General features: G+C 41.6%; 2 protein-coding genes across 3 annotated transcripts in view; one reads left to right on the top strand and one right to left on the bottom strand.

Moving 5' to 3' along the window:
* Positions 1-545: 545 nt before the first annotated feature.
* Positions 546-3,549, top strand: LOC134458837 (coiled-coil domain-containing protein 17-like). Its single transcript, XM_063211243.1, has 6 exons — positions 546-678; positions 802-887; positions 1,286-1,504; positions 2,485-2,707; positions 2,896-3,006; positions 3,251-3,549. Exons 1-6 carry the CDS (start codon positions 571-573, stop codon positions 3,377-3,379), a joined length of 876 nt encoding a protein of 291 aa, XP_063067313.1. The 5' UTR covers positions 546-570; the 3' UTR covers positions 3,380-3,549.
* Positions 3,550-6,190: 2,641 nt separating this feature from the next.
* Positions 6,191-16,811, bottom strand: part of LOC134458058 (integrin alpha-2-like) — a 47,902-nt gene continuing 37,281 nt past the window's right edge. Inside the window, exons 20-30 of one of the 2 annotated variants that reach the window (XM_063210161.1) lie at positions 15,187-15,328; positions 14,288-14,380; positions 13,924-14,000; positions 13,456-13,539; positions 13,131-13,233; positions 12,214-12,324; positions 10,541-10,651; positions 10,106-10,219; positions 8,971-9,060; positions 6,900-7,016; positions 6,191-6,482 (exon numbers count right to left, since the gene is read on the bottom strand). In XM_063210161.1, the coding sequence (XP_063066231.1) occupies positions 6,399-6,482; positions 6,900-7,016; positions 8,971-9,060; positions 10,106-10,219; positions 10,541-10,651; positions 12,214-12,324; positions 13,131-13,233; positions 13,456-13,539; positions 13,924-14,000; positions 14,288-14,380; positions 15,187-15,328 (1,126 nt within the window). In that variant the 3' untranslated portion in view covers positions 6,191-6,398. The remainder of the gene's footprint in view (positions 6,483-6,899; positions 7,017-8,970; positions 9,061-10,105; positions 10,220-10,540; positions 10,652-12,213; positions 12,325-13,130; positions 13,234-13,455; positions 13,540-13,923; positions 14,001-14,287; positions 14,381-15,186; positions 15,329-16,811) is intronic. The other variant, XM_063210162.1, reaches the window with a different exon arrangement.

Here is a 16,811-nt window from a genome sequence, read left to right as displayed (position 1 = left end):
TGCCATAGAACTGCTTGACTAGTGCATAGGGCATTTAGTAATACATTGCGACTTGGTCATTCCCAGTCTGGTAACAGCAATTTTATAACGGGGGCCTTGTCTTTCTATTTTAAGTTGAATTTTGTCCAAGAACTTATCCCCTTAAAACGTGGCTTTATACATTTGTTGTTACCAGTATGGTAATGACCAAGTCGTGGTGCATTACTAAAGGGCCGGAGTTGTGTCATAGTATTGTAATGCTATGGTAGTTACATTTCAGTGACTATTCCCACTTGCCACTGGAGGTACGGCGTGCATTAAGGGGCTACACCAAGAGGTCACACCATAAACAATATAAAAACAATTTAATAAAATCATTTTTAAAATTAAATACAATTCTCAAGCACGTAATCACCAATTTGTCATTTATTTCCTTTTTTCCATTTTAACACACTCTTTGGCAACACATTATATTATTTGTATGTACTGTAGTATGTAGAGTGTTTCTTAGGGAACATCTTGATTTGTGACTCTGTACTATACATTCATGATTTCCTGACAGGGGCACCAAGAGGACAAGACATCCAGGCAATGAGGATGGACCTTGACCTCCTCAAACACGAGCTGGAGATTAATCGCCTAAGGAGACAGATAAGGACTCGCAAAACACCACGCACACCATCACTACTGCCCACACTGGTACTGCACACAGGCATTTATCACGTCTCTATATAAACAATTGTTCAAGTGAAGCTTTTTGCTACAGTTTACACTTATCTGTATGATGACTGTGTTTTGAGTGTTTATTTATCATCTGCCCAGGGTGAAGTGAAATCCCAAACACCGGCCCTGAACAAGTATCTCCACGATCAGATAGATGCTCTTGGACCAGCTCCATACGACCCTGTGTCAGTCCCCACATGCACATATTACCAACTAATTGTTCATATAGTACAAGAATTTGTGAACTTGTGAATAATTGAAGATTTTTTAATTGAGCCTCTCTGTCTTTCCAGTCTGTCTGTCTGCTTGTATACTATATAACCACTGTATATCCACTCTTATTCGTCTTTAATGTTTTCGTGTCTTTTCTGTAGCCTCTTACTGCACATGGGGTCACCGGCAGGCCTATTCACTTTGCTGGAAATATTCAACTACTGTACATCATAACAACATTGCTATGACATTACAAAGAGCCTTAAGTAGCATATTAAGACATAGCCATTACAATTTTGGTGACAGTAGGGTTATAACAAGCTCTGCGCTAAGGGGTTAATGTGTTGGTCCTGGCTGGTCTTTTGTACAGGACTGGCTTTGTGGTGTTCTACGACTTCCTTCTGGGCCTGAGCTCCTCGTACCGGCTGTGTCGTCTGACGGTGGGCTTGTTTAGTGGGGACCAGGCCCTGGGCCCGCCATCCCTCCTGCCCGCAGCCTGCTGCGAACCAGCCTGCCTCTCCGCATCACTTCCCCCTGAGCACCGCAAGGGCCAGCTCGCCATGCTGGCCACCAAGCAGCCCGTTCACGGGTAGGTACTGTACCGTAGGACCAGTACTGGACTGGCCATAGGGCATGCCGGGCATTTGCCCGGTGGACTGTTGATGATTTTGGCCTGGCCATCCCCTTTATGTAATGTCATCAATCCTCATGCTGCCACGGAAAACCTCTCCGAGTCCATTTTAAATGTCAATTTTGGCTGTTGTGGGGGGGCGGCGCTGTGGCGCAGCGCGCTAAGCCCCCCACATTTGGGTTTGCGTGCCCACGGGGACCCCGGTTCGAGTCCGGCCGGGGTCATTTCCCCATCCCACCCAGTCTCTCTGTCCAACTCGCTTCCTGTCACCATCTCAAACTGTCCTATCGAATAAAAGGCATAAAAGCCCCTAAAAAATATCTTTAAAAAAAAAAAAAAAAAAAATTTGGCTGTTGTGGTCAAAATAGCTCATATTAGATAACTAGAAATGTTTTCACAGACTTCGTTGTCTCTCTCAGTGCCTGGCAGACCGGTCTTGGTTGAGAATGCCCAGCTTGGTTTTTTTGGCTCAGCTCAGCCCTGAGTAGGACCCGCTTACTGTATGTGTTCCTGTTCCATGTGACTTCCCATGAGACTTTTTCAAGGTTTCCTGAGCTGGAACTTGCCAGGAGCAATCATGGTGCAGTCAAAAAATATGGTACAAAATCCAAGTCAAAATCAGTGGCTCTTAGTTCTGTAATTGTGCATGGCAATGTGCGAAGTCACCTACTTGATGTGAGGTGACGTCATGAGGTTGTCTCCACACTTCACACTATCTGTATGTTTCGCAACAGTCGCCTGAGTGAACTACTTCCTATTAGAAGTTGGCTGAAGGCAGAAGTGTCAGAGCAGAAAGGAAACTCACTACCCTCTAAAACAGTGGTTCTCAACTGGAACAGTCTTGGGACCCACCATTTTCCACTCTCATTCGGTCGCGACCCACCAGTTGAGAAACACTGCTCTAAAACATGCCCTATCCATCCCTTTGCCTTTGCCAGGGTCCACCCTGCACCTGCACTCTCCCTGGTGCTTCACCTGCAGGCCTCAGGAGGATATGACACGCATGGACAGGAAGTGACTCGCCTGGTGTCCCGGGGCTGGGTGAAGGTAGACCTGTTCGACAGGCACAACCGTGTCGTCAGCGGGAGGTGGAGAGTGCCCCTGCGGCTACCGCCTGCCAAACCAGCCATGACGACTGGAGAGATGAACACTGTACCTCAGGTCTCCATCTCTCTCTAAGGCACACAGACACAGACACAGGCACACACACGCACACACACAAACACACACCCACCCACACACACACACACACACACACACACACAGGAAGATGTATACAAATGCAGTGCCATATTGTAGGGTGTGGTGTGACATTTTATTTCATTATTCTGCTGTGTGTCCCTGTGCAGCTGGACTGTGCGGAGCTGTATCTAAGAGTGGTGAATGCTCGAGACGCTGATGCCCAGAGTTCTATCCCCATCAGCCACAGCACAGCAACTCTCTACAGATTCCCTCCCGTAGTGAGTAAGCCTCACCCCTCAAACCTAACCTCCTGCAATAACAGAAACATAATAATAATAATAATAATAATAATAATAATAATATAATAATAATAATAGATCGGTTTTATTAGGCACTTTTCTTAGTACTCAAAGCAGGTTTACAGAGAAAAAAAAACATAATTGACAACAATACAAGGTTTCGTGTTAAAGTGACTTGAGGTTAATTTTGTTTGCTTTTGTTTCATTGTCTTGCGCCGCACAGGTCAAGGGTACTGGCCTGGTTGACTACCAGTATTTTGATTCCTCGTGGCAGAGTGACCAGGCCGACCTCCTCCTTCCAACACTCCCAGAGACCATGGACCCTCCAGCACTGACTCCATTTTCAGCTTAGGAATTGGGGAAAAGTGTGTATCTTCCTAATGGTGATGGAATATGTCTTTTTTTAATGTCTGTGATTGATTCATCAGCTCAGCAATTTAGTATACAACGTAATCTTGAAAGTTGAATGTGAACTTTTGTCAAAAGTGACACCATTTAGTGTCATCAGATATGGAATGCCTGCCTTAAAAGGACACTGTGCAGGAAATGGTAAAAAAAGGTACTGCAACTATGCTGCTCATTGAAACTGGGTTGGCTATCGCCAAATTTGATATTTACATGAAAGTTTACTAAGTAATAAACACATAGTTTCTAGTATGGTCCAAGTAGAGTCATTTTTGCAGCTAAAAATTGCTATTTTTGGAAATTCAAAATGGCGGACCATGGAGAAGATCCCCCTTTTCATGTATGAAAAGTGAAATTTTTCCAGTCATAATGAACACTTAGAATTTGATGGTGGTGGTAAGTATTCATGACAAAGGTAACATTAATGAATGGGCAGAATGAATTCTGGAAATAAACAACTAAAAATCTCACACACTGTCCCTTTAATAAACAAGTTAACTGCAACAATTGTAATATTCTCAATGAGGTAATGAAGAAATTATGACAGCGTAACACATTAACATGACTGAATTACTCGTCCATGAAAAAAAAAACATTTATTGCACACACATACAGCATACAAATGCAACACATTTCAGTCTTCAATATAATCCTGTTGTGCAGTGCCTCTCATAAGTGGTTTCACACCCATTCATACAACAAATACAACATCAGAAAACAAATGAAAACAACCTTTTATACTGTAAACATTTTTGTACAATGAATTGTGAGTACCCCATTTAATAAAAACAGTGTTGTGTGGACAGAATGCTGATTTTGTTTAGTTGTACAGTGCTCTGGTCATTGCTCAATGTCATGTTTTCATTGGGCTTTAAATCAGAATAACATCTGGTTTGGTAACATGATGAATATATTTTGGCTGAAATGAATAATACAATACTTGGAAATGCCATGTGTACCTCTATAGACAACTGCTCCTAAAACAGACCAGGTATTTTTTTGGTGAAATATTGCCAATGGATAACCTGTTTGAAACGTTAATTAAAATACTCTGAAATGTCTTTAGTCTCAAATAAATTAACAACATAACTCACATTTTAAAAAACACCCTGACTTATGTGCCAGCATAAAAATTTTAACACAAAATATCAAAACATTCTAAAGAAAATATCGTTATCTATTCCAACGACATCTTTACAGGACGAATATTGCAGTATCACAATGAAACTTTGAAATATCATATGTAGGCCTACAGCAGACGTACAGTACTCTGTGCAATCATGAAATATCGCTGTGACTTCAACAACGATATTCTTTCAAGCCTGTATCAGAGTCAAGCTATCTGGTAAGTGGACATCAAAAAGTCCATGGAATGTCCCCCGTTTCCTTGACATGCTCAGGCTCATCATAGTTTCGCCACAGTAGTATGACTGGAAATGAAGAGCTTCATTGCAAAATGACGTATATCCATTTTGGGGAAATTTACATTTTTGTACTGGGCATTGCACTACGAAATGTATTTTATATAGTAGGTTTAAAAAGTATGTTATCAAAATATTTGAAAGGCAAGAATTCACACATAGATGGGCCGCCTGTAAGGTCATTTTCCAGTAATAAAAAAAAAATGGTGCTTACATCATTTTGCAATGAAACTATTTGGAACCTTAAAAATATTCAGTAGGAAGTATAAACCCAGCAGAGCTTTGAGAGACAAAGCAGACACACTAAGATGATGAGAAAGGTGGCTATGCCTGCATAGTTGTCTCATTGTCCCTTCCTCTCGCCACTTCAGTGTCCTTTGTCCTCCTCTTTGGTTCGTAATTGATAAGCACACCTTTTTCAAACACACAAACACACCCCTCGCCTCACAAACTCACGAAACGCATACACACATACACACAGCAAACACACATCTCATCCCTTGCAAAATGCCACACGGCATGCTTTAAAAACAATGGTCCTTTTTGATCTAAACTCACTCCATTTCACTCAAGTCTTTACACCACACTGGCTATTCCTCCATACACTTCCCACTCTGCCTTCTGCGTTGAGTCTGCGGTGGTTATTAGTCTCTGGGTGCATCCCAATATGTGACCTTGCCTCCTCCACTTGTGCTTGTCTCCTCGCCCCGCCTCCTGGCCCCTCCTCCGTGGAGAAAACGATTAAGTTTCCCAGCTGTCAGCCTAGCCACAACAACTTTTGAGGGACTGTTTTTCATTCACCATAACAATTGCAAACGAGAAAAAGACTCTACAATTGAGCTTTTGCAAGATATTGAAATATAATGCTGTTGTCAGTGATGTCATCATGACGAGAAGCGAGTGGAGGAGGGAAGTGGAGGAGGCAAGGTCCCATATTAAGATGCACTCTAAGTGCTCTTTGTAGGCTGCATCAGGCTCCTGTGGCCTATACCAAGAAGCTGGTACAGAAGTAAACCAGGTTAAGTTAAAGGGGTATGCCACTATTTTGTGGCTTAATACAGTTAAAATCGTTGGCCAGGGTTTATAAAGGTGGTAAAGTGTCTTATTTTTCATGCTAAGCGTTGTCTTGCTTTAAGACAAGTAAAAAGAGGGAGTATGTAGCTAAGCTAGTGAAAGTCAATGGATCACTGTAGCATGTATTATGCTACACGGATGCATTGACTTTCACTAGCTTAGCGACATGCTTCCTCTTTTAACTTGTCTTAAAGCAAGACAACGGCTTACATGAAAAATAAGACACTTTACCACCTTTATAAACCCTGGCCAACGATTTTAACTGTATTAAGCCCCAAAATAGTGGCATACCCCTTTAAGAGGTAAATAAGCAAATAGAGGAGCCTGGAGTCCTGATGTTTTTAAGAAAATGAGGACTCCGGGCTCTTCTATTAGATGATTTACCTCTTAACTTAACCTGGTTTACTCCTGTACCAGCTTCTTAGGATACCCCTCTGATGAGAAGGACTTGTGCTCCAGTCCAGAGGACCCTCACGCTCCCTCCTGCTGCAGAGCCTCTGCTTCCGGCTCGTCCTCCTTATCCAGCGGCTTATACTTCCTCTTGAAGAAGCCAAGCTGCAGAACGAAGGAGAGCACACTTGAGATTAGGTCAGTCTAATGTGTTATGTGTGAAGAATGTCTCTGTGTGTATGTGTGTGTGTGTGTGTGTGTGTGTGTGTGTGTGTGTGTGTGTGTGTGTGTGTGTGTGTGTGTGTGTGTGTGTGTGTGTGTGTGTGTGTGTGTGTGTGTGTATGTGTGTGTGCGTGCATGCCTGCATAGTATACATTTCCAAAATTAACCAAGAGGTCATAAAATTAATGTTTCCCACAGTTACTGTATTTCCAGAATCCGTGTTGACTTACTGTATTCACAATAAAAGTCTATTATGCTCACTGTGTGCAAACATACATGCTATATCACAGATTCACACACACTATAGTGCAAGTAGCAGTAAGCAAGTATTTTGGGAATTATATATAGCAGAAAATCTACCTTCCACAGGGTTGCTGTGACAACTGCCAGGAGAAGAAGTCCACCCAGCACACTTCCCACGATGACGCCTACAGGTACCTCACCTTTCTCCCCAGGCTTGCTGATGGTCACCTCAACCTGTGAAACAATGAAAATATAAGATTATGTGAAGGCACCTGTGAAGATTCTCATTCATCCCGGTTAAGATAACTAAAAAGGGTTTAGTTGTGCAGTAAAGTAACTGCACTTCTTGGAAGGAAACATTTTCAAGCGCCAAGAAATACTGTTGCTTACAACTGGCTTATGTAGGGTAAAGGCTGAAGGGGAAATGTTAGAGTGAGTATAAGGACCTAGCATTGACTCATGGCCAGTATGAATTCATAAATATTTATCTCCAAGGTGTCCACCAGTGCATTCCAACAAAGGGCCCAAAGTCGCTAGTGCAGCCTCATGACATGAACAAAATACAATTCCCTCTATGTCCTGCAGAGGACAGTATACACCAAGGAAGGTAAAGCATCCCACAAATTCCTATTCGATGGCATACACTACACAAGTAAGCATTATGACTGATTCTACGTTTCGAGTGCGCTTTTGGCAAAAGCATCTGTATTTAAAAAAAAAAAAAAATGTTCCCATAGTGTATACATTTAAGTTTCCAAAGAAACTAATTGTCAAGCTTAATCTTAACTCATTGTTTAAATATTTTAATGAAAGCAAACATTTGCTTGCATTTCAAGCATATATAAAAATACTGCACGATTGAAACAACATCAGTTTGAAAGTTCTTATGTCTATTAGCAACAATGTTGTCATTAATCTGTGTAACTGATATGGAAAAGGTGATTATTGAACTTCATAAGTAAGATTTTATGATTCACTGTGATACAGACTGACACTTTTTTATTATCATAAATCCCTGTAACGTCTGATTTGAATTTAGTCACCCTCCTTACACAAGACTTGCCTCTCCAGAGATAATCCCTAGTATCTGTTCATAGAATTTTTTCAACACATAAGAGACCAATAGCACAAAACACTTTCAAAACGGTCAACTGTGTTACTCAACTGTGTTACAGTCAACAGTGCAGGGGAACAAGTTGGCACTTTTTTAGGAGAAAAAACAGAGCAGACAAACCCATCTCCCTAAAACACAAATTATTTTGTTTGTTTGTCCATCAATATGGAGATAAATTGGCAAAAACATACTCCGCCTCAACTTCATAGCTGATGCGTAACACAGTTGATGGTGACACTGCTTGACATTTCAGCCATTTTCAGGGTGTTGTGCTAACTGAAAACCCCAGAACTTCCACCAAAACAATTCATGTCTTTGTACGCTTTGTCTGTGTTTTTCTACTTTTGATTTCTAATTCAGGTTCTTGTGATTATGTTGAGAACAGGCAATTTTCCCGCTCTAAAACCATAAAAAATAAGGAATTAAATTATGAAAGAGGTGAACTCAGAACTCACGAAACAGTCTTCACATCACCACCCAAAGAGGAAATGACATTTCATGGCGTTGGTCAGAGGACTTAGGACCAAACCTTTACTGGTTTATGGCGGGGATTTCAGTGTGTGACACGGTTAACACAGTTTTCTGGGACGCACACAAAATGGCCAATTTAATGCATAATGGAAAGCACAATAGACTTTTTAACAGTTTTGTCATATTGTGATAACTACCGTGAATCAACATTTGCAATGATCTTGGACAAAACAAGGTTTTTTACATGCTAATCGGAAGACCGAATCTGACATTTGGAAAACGAGGACGGCATGAAAACGTCTTGCAGAGGACAATAAAGTTATATATTCACTTTCTGTATTATATGAAAGATAAAGTGTGTGCTAATGTCCAAAACATCATTGGATGTCGTTAATAGTTAGTGGAATTGGCAAATAAAATCCATGGACTTAAAAGCGCACCCGAATCGTAGAATCAGCCATATGCTATGTGCACTAATAAATACAAACACTCTTCCCCATGACATATTTTAGGGTCCGATGTGTAACATCCCGTCACACTGGTGAAGGTATTGTGTTCAAATTATTGGACAAAAGAAACCGAATGGGATTCTCACTGGCATACCTGGTGATGTTTGTCTGTGATCACTAGCAGCTGTGGTTTGTCAGTCTCCATGTCGACATTCACACTCAGAGTCACTGCCTGGAAGGATGCCTGCATGGGGAAAAGAGATATATTGTAATTGTGTGTTGTCTGTAAGAATTGCCATTCATCCAGTTCATATCATCCAAAGGAGGTCAATTGTAAGATAAGATCCCAATTATATAACTTTGATACTAGAATGGCACTGGTTAAAAAGTAATGTGTTACTAGACAACCTGTTATGTCGAGTAATGTGTAATGAAACTTTTATTTTTTAAATGAACGGTGAAGCGTTTTACTGGTGGAACACAGTGCACTACACATCGTACGTAATTGGAAGATTTGTAGCGTACGTCTTTGGGTAAATGGGTGGGATACCTACAGGCATTAGAACGGAGGAGATTTCTGACTTTGCTCTACAGATTTACAGTAACAATCTCCAGTGCTCATATTTCTTTTTTATTCCAACACATCACCTGCAAGAGTAATCCCTGAACATGTTGCCACGCAACCATTACAGCACATTCCACACACAACTCATGAACTAGTATCTCCTGTCCCGACAGGCTTTTAACCTCAATCTGATTTACAAGTACTTGGTATAAAGTAGTGGTGTCAACAATGATCGATTCGGCGATCCGAATCGATCCGGGGCATGGACGATCCAGATCCAGATCCGGCAAGTTCCAGAATCAATCCGGCAATTTTTTTAAGTTTCAATTACTTCCATTGATATTTCCGGAGCAAATGAATGTTAAATTAAATTAAAACACTTCAAAACATTGCAAGACTGATACAGACTGATACAGAAAACAGCCAATAAATTGTTGCTCAGTATCTGACTACTTGTATTTCCTCATCATGGCTGAACATTTGCTTTGCATTCAGTAGAAATGTAATGCATTGCAATGCATTGTAGAATTGAATCGAATCGGATTGGATCTAGTAGAATCGAATCGAATCGGATCTACTACCTCCCGAATCGTGATCGAATCGGATCGTGAGGGCAGTGCCGATCCACACCACTAGTATAAAGCCTCTATAAATTACCGCAACATGAGAATTCTTCTGTGCAATAAAGGCTGCAATGTCTATCCTGTTAGGGTTAGATACTTACAGCTGCAAAGGTGCCATTCCATATCCTTGTGGTGACATTCAGGAAGTAATTGCTCTTGATGGCCAGGTCCTTGAGCACACATTTGATTGGTTGACATGTGGCGGTCTTACAGTCCTATGGGTTGAATGAAAGTATTTGGTAAGAACATAAACTGAATCACTGAAATATTGTATTAATGATCAATAGTTTCGGTGTGTAATTGCAAGTACACATATTGAACACATGGCACACGCACACGCGCACGCGCACGCGCACATGCACTCACACTCACACTGACACTCACACTCACACGGACACACACACACACACACACACACTCACACGCGCACACACACACACACACACACACACACACACACACACACACACACACACACACACGCACACGCACTCACACTCACACACACACACACACACACACACACACACACTGACCAGTTTCTCTATGCCCCCAAAGCTCTCTTGTGTGAATGAAACAGTGTTAGGTCCTTTTCTTATCTTCAGTGGGTCGACCAGTTTGTCTGCATCACAGGTCACTTGGCTTGGCTGTGGAGAGAGTCAGCATTAGATGGCTCTCCGTACATCGGTTCCAACAGCACTGCTGAGCATTTTCGCTTCCATCACAATTCTGAACCCCGGAGACAATTTCACCCCAACAGAGCATGGATAGTCAATGGGCGGCTCCGACAAAATAGAACTCGTCTCTTACTCGTCTCCACGGACATCGGCGCCAGTGTGCTGGGATTCTATTGAAAACAATGCAATCGAACTTTTGCGGAGCAGTGCTCTGCACTTTGTTGGAGCCGGTGTGTGGAGAGAGTCAGCATTAGATGGCACTTCATGTTAAGAGGCCAACACACCAAACGGGCTCAAGCACACTTGGACCTACCAACAGGCAGTTGTCCATTTGCTCAAGTTCAAGTTCAAGTTTATTGTAGCCATATCAACACTATAACATACAGTTGCAAGAAATGTCTTTTGGTTTGCTCACAAATTTAACAACACAAAATACAAATAGCTAAGACAAATAAAACAAGAAAACAAGAGGGACCATAAATAACAGGGAATTACGCATACAAATAAACATCGAAAAGTGCAATAAGACATAATACAGTACATAGTGCAAGGTAAGCAAGAGGTAGAATGCCAGGCAATGGAGTGGCTGTAAAGTGCTAGTGCATGTTAAAGTTCAAGTGGTGGATGGCTTGTGGGTAGGTGCTGTCCCTAAAACGTGTGGTATTGCATGGGATGCTGCGGTATCTTTTCCCTGATGGTAGGAGTGTGAATAGATGGTCTGCTGGGTGTGTGGGGTCAGAGATGATGTTCTTGGCTTTCCTGGCTATTCTGGTGTAGCAATGTGAGGCTAAGGTGGGAAGACTGTGACCGATGATTTTTGAGGCCCTGCGTACCACCCTCTCCAGTTGTTGCTTATCCTGGCTGGTAGTGCTGCCATACCAGACCAGGATGGAGAAGGTGAGAACGCTTTCAATTGTGAAATGTGTCATGCTTGCCTGACTAACTCCAAATTTCCTTAGCTGTCTGGGGAAGTATAATCTTTGGTGGGCTCTTTATGTCTGAAAATGTGTTGCTACTTGCTACATACACCAAAGAGACTTATACCACACCAAAAAGTCCCCTAGAGGTGGTGCCTGGGGGTGATAGTCTCATGAACAGCACATTGCTTATTCAGAGCTCATTGTCAGAGTTGGCAATTACACTGACTTTGGCCTTGTTTTTTAAGACTGTTCTGCCAAAAGACAACTCCCAACTACGCATAATTGTTCACAATATGTTGAAGTTGCCAGTAACAGTGGAGAAATGTTATATACTATTTTTGTGGTGTGAAATGCCCCATCATCGATTAGAAATCCAGCTCTCCTGCAGTCATGCTGACTTGTAAACCACTTTACATTTAGTGATACATTTTGTCTCTCTTGAACTTCCTCGGAATTCTGAAGTGGGTATCGCCACATGATGTAGTACGCAAAGAGACATGACTGAATCAGCTTAGGAAGTAGTGGACATGAGACAAAAAGTCTTGCTTGGAAAACATGTGTGTGCAGTAAACCGTCTGTGTGTACACTACAGTAGTCATGGCAACAACTTACTGGTGCCGTTTTCAAATCCGTCACGTAGAGCAGTGGATTCCCGTTCGAGGTGCTCATCGGTAGGGCCACATTGAGATACACCAGGTCAACAGGGAGGTTTACTGTAGACACCTGTTGAGGGAAAAAATAAATAAATAAATACCACATGAAGTAAAAAGGACCCAGCTGTTTCAGCATGTGACCAAGGGACAGCAGATCATTACCATACATACAGTATCATAGCAGAGAGAGTAGAAAGAGAGAGGTTGCATTGGCCCATTGTTTCCGAGTTCTACTATTGCAAGGGGGAGGGGGGGAAATCCCCCTTTAGGCAGACCTAGGCAGACCTAAGGACTGTTCTATTCAATGCTAGGAGCATAATGACACGCCCCTTTAGGCAGACCGGAACCTGGTCATGTTAGGTGCCCATAGCAACCTATTACATTGGCATATCTCTATATACTTAAAGAATCTCTGATCATAGTATCAGCAGTAAATTCTATTGAGTCACGAGCTGGCTAGAAACAGCATTATGGGTGTAATTTTTGGTGTGGATGGTGGGGACATGTCCAAACCACTTTTTCCACAAATATAACGCAAAAAATAGCATACCCTGACAATTTGCCCCATTAATGTCCCAACCACTTTCTCAGCCAGACCTATGATTTACAGTACAATTACAACTGTGTGCCTTTTCTGTAACCACTACAATCAAAATCATACTTTTCAGTTGTTCAGCTGTTCCTGAAATATCAACAGATTTGAGTGTGTATTACTCTAATCAAAGTCTTTGTAGGCCTACATCCAACATTTTTGTGATGTCTACACCAAATGGAAGTAGATGGAAATTCTTTACTACTGTACACAACTCAGTGTTGAGAGAAGTCCTCGGCAGGAGGATAAATATTTGTAGTTGTGTTGGACAGCTATGAATGTACCTTAAGCATGAAGCTGAATTCAGGGCCAATGTCCTCAACGTTGGCAATGGTAGTCTGCACACTCCCCTCTTTCTCCACCACATAATAATTTATGTTGGCCTCCCTGTGAAGAACAAAACAAGGCAACGTATAAGTAATACAAAAAAGGCATCAATCTTAAAGATTTTCATATTTCCAGCACTTGGCTGAACACTAGCCAAAAACAGACCTGTCAAGTGTGTGTGTGTGTGTGTGTGTGTGTGTGTGTGTGTGTGTGTGTGTGTGTGTGTGTGTGTGTGTGTGTGTGTGTGTGTGTGTGTGTGTGTGTTTAAACTGCAGCTCGTACCTGGTAAGAGAGATCTCGGAGTCATATTTCACTGGAATGGTAAGAGACACCTTATTATCGACGGGAGTTTCCTCTGCACTATCACTGTGGGCAGAGAGAGATGTGAAGATTAATCATATGGTTGGATGGTGGTCAGACACATCATATAATATTCTTCACACAGACATTAACCACTGTCAACGCTGCCACAGTGTGAAAGAGTCGAGCAATGCCAACTTAGTCCACAAACATGCAATTCACATTCAGTTGCTCATTAACAATAACTGCCCCTTTATGGTGAAGTAAATTAAAATAGATGCATGAAAGTGTTATATACTAGCTCAGCTAAAACACATGGAACAGAGGGAGTTAAGCATGGCCAGTACAAGCACAAGCACAATCATATTGTTTACTTCAGTGAAGAATTCATCAGAGCATGCCAACGTTAAAGCAAAAGATGATTAATAATTGGGAATATAAAACCCATACCTTAAGGCTTCAAATGTCACCGTGCCTTCTTTTTGCAGATTTTCAAAGTTGAAGTCAAATATTAACTCAAATGTCACCTGTGGACAATATGGATACCATCAGTTCTGTATGCTGAAGTGTATATTGCTGTGGGCAAATGTGTTTGTTTCATAACGAGAGACTGTGATTTGAGGCACAGCTCTATATTACCTTTTTTATCACCAGCCAAAGTGGCCAATAGATGTTCATACAGTATAACTAGCCAAACACACACTAGGCAATGGGTCAAAGTGGCTAGTACAAATAAGTGGCCAGCCAAACTAAATTTTCACCATGATTTGGCTGGTTGCGGATGTTAATTTAGAGCCCTGATTTGAGGCCTTACCTTTTCGCCCTTTTTCAGAGCAGGGTATCCGACTTGGCATGAGAGGGTTTGAGACTCTGCCACTGATGTACACGTCACCTCTATGTCATCACTCTGACAGGAAAGACACAAACACAAACATGAAGTTGTGAGAAACTTATCATAGAGAGGACTTATCATAAAGATTCATAATTTTCATGCTACAGGTCAAATAGTCAAGTGTCAATTTAAATGGGGATTTCCATGATATGTCATAAATGAACATTCAATACATTACATTAAACATAGTTAAGTGATACGTTGGGCTAAATTAACCTAATGGAATTAGTAAACCTGCATATAGATAGCCCATAGGTGTCATTTAGTTTAGAAAAGGAGGACCCAAGCCTCTTCTATTAGATGATACACCACTACCTAAAAGTTAACTTTGGTTTACTGCCTAGCCAGGTTGTTGGAATACTTTCGATAGACAACAAGTCTGATAGTCATACATAGCATATAAGGGAATGTCCCTCTTTAGCCACCTTTAAGATTGAGTATAAAAAGTGGCTTCGAGCCCAACAAACATGTTCACACTGATGGTCTGAGCCTCTACATAGTGTACTGTACACGCACACAAGCACACACACTCACATAACACATGGCCCCATTTTGGGACCTTTTTCTTTTCTCTTTTCCTTTCATTTACATGCATGCCTTTTGCTTCTGTAGTGGGTTTTATTTCTTTTGTTACTAACAGTCTGTTTTATTTTAAATTCTATTGCTTGTAAACATCTAGCCTGCCTATTGGACACCAGATGGAAATTAGCCCTTGGGCTACAATCTGGCATATTTACATATATGTACATGTATGTATATGTTCATAAATGTGCAATGTCCTGAAGAAATAAAGTAAAAGTAAAGTAAAAGCAGATACGTACCGGCTGTGTGACAGAGGCATAGAAGAGGCTCTCCGAGTAGGTGGCTGAAACCCTGGTGTTGTAGGCGTTCTCCTTTTGGTTGGTCACCGTCACCGTGAAGGGAAGCCTTCTGTTTTTCTGGCCCACCAACATGGGAGAGGAACTACAAATCAAAACAATAACAATACACAAAAACAATGCAATTACTCACTCAACAGAGTCATGCACAATGAGAAGATTTGATTAGCTACTTGGTTAACTGTACTCACCATGACACAAAAAATATCAGTATTACATATCAGTCATTTTGCCGTACTACCTGTAAGCCATTTGCTAGCTTCCCAAAAAACTGTATAGTGAGGGCATTTATGGTACATGCAGGGAACATTCTGCACAAGTCATGTAAACTCTTTTTATGTCATCCTAAACCTGGCACTGGCTATATTCCGGGTTCAATATTCCAGTAGCGCAACACTACTCCATACATGTACCGTAAACAGAATATTACGGGAATTGCTTTAAAATGACTTAAAATGAAACCGGAATACTCCCAGCATGCAACTAAGGAACAATGAGTGACCCTCCAATCAGCTTTCCCAGGCTAAAGGTCATTTCAGGACTTTAAAAAAAACACAAGGGGGAAACTCGTGAAGGAAATCCAGCTGTAAACATAGTGGGCGTGTTACACAAAACTCCACACGACTGCAGCAGGAGCATTGATATGAGGGCACAAACACATAGTATATGTGATACCGACAAAAAGCATAGCAGTGTAAGAGGGACATTTCCATGGCGTCTATTTCATTAAATTGTTCACGGTATCCTGTTTTAAGAGGGGAAAACAATGAGGCAATAGCCTATGGGAAGTCCTCAGTCTTTCATGGCACTCCCGTCCATAAATAGTCGCCATGACTGTTAAGCCCATTACAGGGGTCTGTTAAATATGGTCGAAGCCTCGCAACACGCTGGCACTACTGTTGTGTGTCTGGGTCTGGGTCTGGGGCAGTGTGTCTGGAGTCGTAGGGCAACACAATTACAATTTTACTCAGACTTTGTGAACTTTATTAAGGGTGGTGTCACTTGTCCAGACTTGCCCACGTACTGTAAAACCACTGCAATACAACCACACAAAAAAGACTGCATGTCCCTCTTGTGTTTCAAAAGCGGTTCTAATGACCGTCCATGTAATTCCTCTGTGTAAACGTTTCCACTGATATGTTTCTGTTCTCTGTCCAAAAGTGCACAAGCTGACACTCTTCTTCAAGTCACTGGTCTAAACTCAACAGCACCACAGCCCACCACAGACACAAGCCCTGAGAAATGGCACATTGTACATTTCATTTACAGGACAAGTGCACTATTTTGAACATTTATCCCCTTTTCTGAGTTGTCTGCAATGTTTTAGAACCCCACTCACCTTTTTTATGTTTGCTGCTGTCTCCGTTATTTGGCTGATTTAGATTTTGTCTCAATTGGCTTTAGTATGGCCGTCTCTAAAACATTCTAAAACATTGCAGACAACTCAGAAAAGGGGCTTAAGGTTGAAAACAGTGCAGTTATCCTTTAAAACTAGCAAACAAAGGTGAATTAGGAAATGGAACTACAACTACAGGCGCTGGGATTAAATATCCTACAGAGTAAACAAA

This window comes from Engraulis encrasicolus, chromosome 11 (genome assembly GCF_034702125.1).
Source record: "Engraulis encrasicolus isolate BLACKSEA-1 chromosome 11, IST_EnEncr_1.0, whole genome shotgun sequence".
Taxonomy (NCBI): domain Eukaryota; kingdom Metazoa; phylum Chordata; class Actinopteri; order Clupeiformes; family Engraulidae; genus Engraulis; species Engraulis encrasicolus.
Note: the sequence above shows the minus strand (reverse complement) of the source record. Positions and strands in the feature narration are given on the sequence as shown.